Source organism: Ursus maritimus (assembly GCF_017311325.1).
Source record: "Ursus maritimus isolate PB19 chromosome X unlocalized genomic scaffold, ASM1731132v1 scaffold_X1, whole genome shotgun sequence".
NCBI lineage: Eukaryota > Metazoa > Chordata > Mammalia > Carnivora > Ursidae > Ursus > Ursus maritimus.
Genome location: NW_024423319.1, coordinates 72,916,294 through 72,924,183, shown reverse-complemented (window position 1 = coordinate 72,924,183; position 7,890 = coordinate 72,916,294). Strand labels below are relative to the sequence as shown.

The 7,890-nt window shown below is 51.3% G+C and overlaps 1 protein-coding gene across 1 annotated transcript; it reads left to right on the top strand.

The window, feature by feature from the left end:
• Positions 1–92: 92 nt before the first annotated feature.
• Positions 93–6,230, top strand: SLC7A3 (solute carrier family 7 member 3). The gene is made up of 12 exons (XM_008712262.2): positions 93–267; positions 1,261–1,660; positions 2,367–2,525; positions 2,709–2,886; positions 3,087–3,199; positions 3,330–3,552; positions 3,704–3,843; positions 3,976–4,078; positions 4,718–4,878; positions 5,079–5,245; positions 5,598–5,706; positions 5,844–6,230. The coding sequence occupies exons 2-12, from the start codon at positions 1,291–1,293 to the stop codon at positions 5,972–5,974; spliced, it is 1,854 nt and encodes a 617-aa protein (XP_008710484.2). The 5' UTR covers positions 93–267; positions 1,261–1,290; the 3' UTR covers positions 5,975–6,230.
• The last annotated feature ends 1,660 nt before the right edge of the window (positions 6,231–7,890 follow it).

Below are 7,890 nucleotides of genomic sequence, written 5' to 3'. Positions count from 1 at the left end.
GAGAGAGAGAGAGAGAGAGAGAGAGAGAGAGAGAGAGAGAGAGACTGTGTGTCTATGTGGTGTAGGGAGGATTGGGGGTGGGATTCCATGACGTTACCGGCTCCGCCTCCCGATATATATAAGGGGGCGCTTGGCGCGCAACGACCCCAAGCCGGAGCTTTGAAGCCTGAGCACCGAAGTCGGTAGCCCCAACCCAACTCGGCTTAACTCAGCCTCACCCAACCCAACCCGAGACTCTCCTCTCCCTGGGCTTGCAACAGCTCTCCGGTAAGCCTTGGGGGCCGACACGTGTGTCGGAAGGGGATGGCGAGGGTCGGGGCATACCTAGGATTCTCGGGCAACCATAGCAAGCAGTTGCATCAACGCGGCCGTGACCTGTTGCTGGACGAGACCCCGGCCCCAGGAGCCAAGGCTCTCGTCCCCACCTCAGCCCCAGACCATTTTTGGATGAATCCGGGAGCTGAGTTGGGGGGCATAGGGTGGAACCCCTCTCTCTTGCAAGCAATTTCGGGCTGCCCTGGAGTCCCTCTCGGGGTGCATCTCCAAATCTTTAGATGTCGAAGCCCCGCCCCACTGTTGATTCTTGCTGGTCAGCCTAGCAGGGCGGGAGGAAGTGGCGGAACATTTGCTTACTCCCCTGGGCGACAGTAGCGCGATTTACGCGGTGTGGGCTTGGTGAGTAGGGATGGAATCGAGGCGGTGCTCACTTTTGATCTGCGGGGAGGTCGGTCTCCCCTGCCCCTCCCTCCCGGCAATCTAGGAACCTTGCCCATTAAGTAGCCCTTGGGGTAAGCACTGAAAAGGAACGTGGGTAGTGGATGTGAGAAGCGGCTTCTGCCCAGAGTTGTTGGCCGCTCCTGGGGTGAGTTCTGTTGAATTTCCAAGGAGCTACAGGCCAGGGAACGGACACAGATTAGGTTCCGTGGTTTCTGGGTAGGGGTCTAGGATAAACCCTAGTTTCCCCGTCAGAGAAGGAGACTGGTACTGACCGAGCACTAACGAGGTGCCAGGCCGCTTTACTATAGGGGGCTTTCACAGGTCTTTTCTGCATTTAGTCCTTCTACAAGCCTGTGAGCTACTGTTATTCCTACTTGTTAAGGAAGAAACTGAGGTTAGAGGAAGACACTTGCCTTTGTCCCTTCAATATTCTCCCCATCCCCCCATCGCTCCATTGCTTGGTGGAGTGGGTATTGTCATGCAGTCCTAGAGCTTAGGGATAATGAGCCCTATTGAAGGGCTTTTTGTCTTGTTTTTCACCAGATCTTAGAATCCTCTTCAATTCCAGCTAGAATGCTGTGGCAGGCACTTCGCAGATTTGGTCAAAAGCTGGTACGCAGACGTGCGCTGGAGCCGGGCATGGCTGAGACTCGCCTTGCCAGATGCCTGAGCACTCTGGATTTAGTGGCCCTGGGTGTGGGCAGCACCTTGGGTGCAGGTGTATACGTCCTGGCTGGTGAGGTGGCCAAAGATAAAGCAGGACCATCCATTGTGATCTGCTTTTTGGTGGCCGCTCTCTCTTCTGTGTTGGCTGGACTGTGCTATGCGGAGTTTGGTGCCCGAGTTCCCCGTTCTGGTTCTGCGTATCTCTACAGCTATGTCACAGTGGGTGAACTTTGGGCCTTCACCACTGGCTGGAACCTCATCCTCTCCTATGTTATAGGTGAGATGCTGGGGCAGGGAGGGATCTGTGCACAGCCAATGAAGGGGCTTTGAGCCCGGAAGTCTGCGCGCGATGGTGAAGGGATAGATTCTTTAACATTCACAGGATTTAAGCACCCCTAAATGTGTGTGTGTGTGTGTGTGTGTGTGTGTGTGTGTGTGTGTGTTGGGGGGTTGGCTGGGAGGGTTGAAGGTGTGGAGAAATTGTTCATTCTTCTAATCTCTGTCCTGGTGTCCTAAATTGACTGGTTTTGGTTTTTAAAAAGTAAGACTAGGGGCACCTGGCTGGGTCAGTTGGTGAAGCATCCTGACTCCTGACTCCTGATCTTCGGGTTGTGAGTTCAAGCCCCACGTTGGGTGTAGAGCCTACTTAAAAAAAAAAAAAAAAGACTAGGTGAAAACAGCAGGGAGTATTTGTGTGACCGGATTCCAGGGAGGGAGGAGGGGGGAAGGAAACGTGACCCCGTGTTTCTTTTTCTTTCTTTCTTTTTTTTTTTTTTTGAGACACAGAGATACAGAGATAGAGAGAGCATGAGCAGGTGGAGAGGCAGAGGGAGAGGGAGAAGCAGGCTCCTTGCTGAGCCAGGAGCCCGACATGAGGCTCGATCCCAGGACCCCGGGATCATGACCCGAGCCGAAGGCGGACGCTTAACCATCTGAGCCACCCAGGCGCCCCTGACCCCGTGTTTCTCCCTCTGCCCCCCCAGGTACAGCCAGTGTGGCCCGGGCCTGGAGCTCGGCGTTTGACAACCTCATTGGGAACCACATCTCTCAGACCCTGCGGGGGAGCATCTCACTGCATGTTCCCCATGTCCTTGCAGAATATCCAGACTTCTTTGCTCTGGGCCTAGTGTTGTTGCTCACCGGTGAGGGAAGACACAGGGCTAACTGATGGGGGTAGGGCTGGGAGGGACCAAGCCTGAGATGGGCTCGGTGGAGGCGATAATGGTGAGAAAGAAGAGAAGCTGGGCAGGAAGGGTGTGCGCAGAGGCGGGAAACAAAGCTTGGACTGAGGACTTTTCTGAGTCCTGACTGCTTCTTTCCCACAGGATTGCTGGCTCTGGGGGCAAGTGAGTCAGCCCTAGTGACCAAAGTGTTCACAGTGGTGAACCTTTTGGTTCTCGGTTTTGTCATCGTCTCTGGCTTCATTAAGGGGGACCTACACAATTGGAAACTCACAGAAGAGGACTACAAGCTGACCATAGCTGGACTCAATGACACCGATAGGTCAGGAGGTTCACTCCTGGGAGCTGCAGAGCTGGGAGCATGATGGGGAGCCAGGGGGATCCATGCTGAGGGATTGGGTTGGGGAGGAGGAATGGGGAGTTGAGGTCTCAAAGACCTGGCTGAGTAGTTTGGCATTAGAGAAAAGGCACAGAGGTGGCTGAACACACCTTTACCTTTTCCATCCCTTTCTTCCACTTCAGCTTGGGCCCTCTGGGCTCTGGAGGATTTGTGCCTTTCGGCTTCGAGGGGATTCTCCGTGGAGCAGCTACCTGTTTCTATGCGTTTGTTGGTTTCGACTGTATTGCTACCACTGGTAACACAGTCACTGTGGTTCTGTCGGGAGCTGGGGCACAGTGCGTGCTCAGGTGGCATGCACATTGGGGGGGTGGGATAGAGAAGCCGGCCTGCTTCCCTGATTCGGAAACTTGTGCCCCTTCCTGCAGGCGAGGAAGCTCAGAATCCCCAGCGTTCCATCCCTGTGGGCATTGTGATTTCACTGTTCGTCTGCTTTTTGGCATATTTTGGTGTCTCTTCGGCACTTACGCTTATGATGCCTTACTACCAGCTTCAGCCCGAGAGTCCCCTGCCTGAGGCCTTTCTCTATACTGGCTGGGCCCCGGCCCGCTACGTTGTGGCTATTGGATCCCTCTGTGCGCTTTCTACCAGGTCAGTGGCGAACGATTGTTCTCTGCAGTCGGAGTCTCAGGCTTTAGCATTCAGTGCTTGCGAGTAGCCCTTAAAAGGGCTGTGAGGAGAAGGCTGCATTGGGACAGAGACCGCAGCGAACTCATGCCACTCCGGCCCTTCCTCTCTCCAGCCTGTTGGGCTCTATGTTCCCCATGCCTCGGGTGATCTATGCGATGGCAGAGGATGGCCTCCTGTTCCGCGTCCTTGCCAGGGTCCACACGGGCACACACACCCCCGTTGTGGCCACTGTGGTCTCTGGCATTATTGCAGGTAAAAACCAACCAACCAACCAACCAACCCACCCACCCAAACCGGCTTTGCCCTTCCCCTAGTTGTTTCACCAATTCCCTTAACTGTGCTCTTCCCTTCTCTCATTTCTTGTTTTCTGCCCACCAATTTCAGCATGCATGGCATTCCTCTTTGAACTCACTGATCTTGTGGACCTCATGTCAATTGGGACGCTACTTGCTTACTCTCTGGTGGCTATTTGTGTTCTCATCCTCAGGTGAGACTCCCTCTGTAAAGTAGGATTGGGTTTTTTTTTTTTTTTGAAGATTTTATTTATTTGACAGAGAGGCAGTCAGCGAGAGAGGAAACACAAGCAGGGGGAGTGGGAGAGGAAGAAGCAGGCTCATAGCGGAGGAGCCTGATGTGGGGCTCGATCCCATAACGCCGGGATCACGCCCTGAGCCAAAGGCAGACGCTTAACCGCTGTGCCACCCAGGCGCCCCAGGATTGGGTTTTTTTATTCCTGGATGAGGAGTGATGGGGATCTGCTCCTGCCTTATCCTGACTCTCCTTGAGGAACATGGCCAGCCCAGCCTGCCAAAAAGAGCTCGTACCCTTAATGATGATGAGGGAGGTTAAGCTGCGTGGGAGAAGATGGCAAAAGTGCTTAGGGATTGTTCTTTTTTTTTTTAAGGATTTTATTTATTTATTTGAGAGAGAAAGAGCGAGAGAAAGCATGAGCAGGGGGGAGGGGCAGAGGGAGAAGCAGGCTCCCCGCTGAGCAGGGATCCTGATGCAGCACTCGATCCCAGGACCCTGGAATCGCTACCCGAGCTGAAGACAGACGCTTAACCACCTGAGCCCCCAGGCGCCCCTGCGGGCTGTTCTTAATCCTGCCTTCTTACTCTTGCCTCAGGTATCAGCCTGAGCTGAAGAATGAGGACGATGAGGTGGAGCTGCAGGAGGAGAAGATCACTGAAGCAGAGAAGCTGACCCTCCAGGGGCTCTTCTGTCCACTCAACTCCGTCCCCACTCCACTCTCGGGCCAAGTTGTCTATGTGTGTTCCTCATTGGTTGGTGAGCAGTGGAATTTTTCTCTAGGGTGGTGGTTTTGAGGTCAGCATGACGGGTCTGGGGGTGGGGTGGGGGGGTGTGTGGCATTTGGTGGCTGAGGATGACCTAGAGACAGCGTGACCTTCCTTGGAATGGGGTGCCTAACGTCTTCACGTGCTGGTCTCAAGAGTTGGTTTTGCTGTTTCTCACCTTGACCCTTGAAGCTCTGCTGCTGACTCTTCTTTGCCTGGTGTTGGCCCAGTGGCCCGTCCCACTGCTTTCTGGAGACCCAGTGTGGACTGCAGTGGTTGTGCTGCTGCTGCTGCTCATTACTGGGATCACGGGGGTCATCTGGAGACAGCCACAGAGTTCCACTCCCCTGCACTTTAAGGTAAATGACCTTTCTTTCCACCCGCCCGTCCATCCATCTCAGAAGAATCGGCTCCAGATGCCTTGTGGTCTGATAGGGTTCATAAATACTCTTTCATTGGACAAGGAAGGAAAGGTACAGGAGATACCTAGGCCAAAGACGACTTCTCTCACCCTCGGTATTTCCTTTCTAGTTCTAGTTCCCCCAAGCTGTGTATCCTTGGAGTCCTGTATGAGGCACATTAAATGAGTGGGAATTGAAATACACAAGCTGAGTGGGAGTTGGGCCCTCCCTTTCCTGGCCCGAGTAGGTTAGGGACCTCTTTCTAGGTCGCCTCATGGTATACACAAAGAAGGTTTTGCTTTGTTCCCAGGTACCTGCTTTGCCTCTCCTCCCGCTCATGAGCATCTTTGTGAATATTTACCTTATGATGCAGATGACAGCTGGCACCTGGGCCCGATTTGGGGTCTGGATGCTGATTGGTAGGTATCTACTCGGGAAGAGTAGTCCTCTTGGGTGTCCTACCCCAGTTCTTTTCCCTCTTGGTCTCATGTAGGGAGACCTATGAAGCTTTGACAGGTCACTGTTTCCCTACCTCACAGCTACTTTTCCCCACTAGGGTTTGCTATCTACTTCGGCTATGGTATCCAGCACAGCCTGGAAGAGGTTAAGAATGACCAAGCCCCACTCAAGTCTAGGGCCAAAACTGTAGACCTTGATCTCAGCAGTGCCTGTACACATTCGATTTGACATCATCGCACGTGAATGCTGTCTGGTTTCCCTGCACAATAATGGAGAGTACCCGTGAGCACACAGGAAGCTAGGGCTCCCACGGGATGTTGGTGGGGGACCACTAACAGCTCTGTATTTATTGTGGAGTGAAGGATGTGTCTTTGCTATTTCTCATCTTTTTTTTTTTATTTTTAGTGGTCTACTTTTCAATTGTGTCTGTAGCTGCTTACTGGCTTTTACAAAATTATTATTAAAAAGAAACTAGAAAAAGAAACTATGTCTTGTTCTTTGCTTGCTGGCAATGATGCGGGGCCTGACTCTCAGCGTGGAGAGCTTCAGATAAGTGTCCTGTGTTTGCTCCTATCACTGCAGAAGTATCTTGTTGTGCCTGTGTGTGCTCCTTGTTGGCTCAGCGTTTGAGGAGGGAGACCACTTGTCAAGTCTAGTCACACTTAAAGGAATGATCTTGAGATAGGTTTCCCTCTTGCTATACTAAAGGTTAGCTTCTGAATAAGTAGGACAGCAATACTTGTCTTTGGGATTTGGGGGTGGACTCTGATCTCAACACTGGCATTGGTCAGGACCTACACTGAGACCATTGTCCTGTGTTCCACCCCTTCGAGTTGGACCAGACCCAGCCTCCTGTGACTGCCTGGGTAACGGAAATTTTGGCTAGGGTATTTGGTACTGCTGGGAGGAGGGGTGGACAATAGTGGGGCTAATGGATATATAGATACTGATTGTTGCAGAAGGAGTAAGGCAACAGAGGTCAGAGCTTTGCTCAGACTGAGAACTACCCATTCATCCGTTTATTCAACAAACCTATGTGGCGCTCCTATTAAAATGTTAGGCCCCGTGCTGGGGGCTAGGGATACAAATACGAATAAAACCTCTAGTCCCTGCCCTCAAGGAACTCACCATCTAGAGGGGGAGACAAGCAGGTACACAAGAAACAATATGACTTATACCAGGGGAGGGGTAAGTGCTGAATGCTACAGAAACACAAAGAAGGACATGCTTGACCTGAGTCTTGAATAGGTGTTCCTGATACGGACTGAGGGGAGGGCTTGTTTGTCAGTGAATAGGGTGCACAAAGTCACGAAGTCTGAAAAAGCATATTCTATTTGGAGGTATGGCCTGGAGTTGACTGTGGCTGGAGGGTGGCCTGTATGGGCTTGTGAAATACAACAGAGACCATATGAACCATATGAATGGCTTTGTATATCCCACCAGGGAATTCAGATGTTATCTTTATAAATGGTGCATGTGTGGAGGGGAGAGGGCAGGTACTGAAAGGATTCTAACTGAGGGAGATGGTTGGATTTGTTGGTCTGGCAGCAAGGGGGATGCTTCAGAAGAGGCTGGGCGTTAGAGCAGTCACCATTTAAGTCGCCATTTAAGCATTGTGTGACATTGCTAGTAATTAGTTGGGAAGACATGGCGATCATTTGGGTAAAATATTTCAGGGTTCTTGGTCAGTTGGATGTAGGAGGTAAGAAGTGGATGGCTTAGATCTCTGCATGCAATTTCTGATTGAATGATCAAATTATTAGCCAAGATGGCAAAAGAGGAGTCGCATATTGGGGGAAAGATGAATTCAGGTCCGGCTATGCTAATTTATAAACATACATGAATTTAGCTTCATGTAGCTGAAGATACGTAATCAACAAGTGGAACTTGAAGTTAGGCTAGAAGTCCACACTAGAGTTAAAGATTTGGGGGCCATCAACTAAGCACACACGTGTATGTGAAGCAAATTTTAGGGGCGCTTGGCTGGCTCAGTAGGGCATGTGAGTCTTGATCTTGGGGTTGTCATTTCGAGCCCCACATTGGGCTTAGGGATTACTTAAAAAAAAAGAAACCTCTAGGATAAATTATATAATTTTCTTTTTTTTTCTTTTTTTAAAGATTTTATTTATTTATTTGACAGAGAG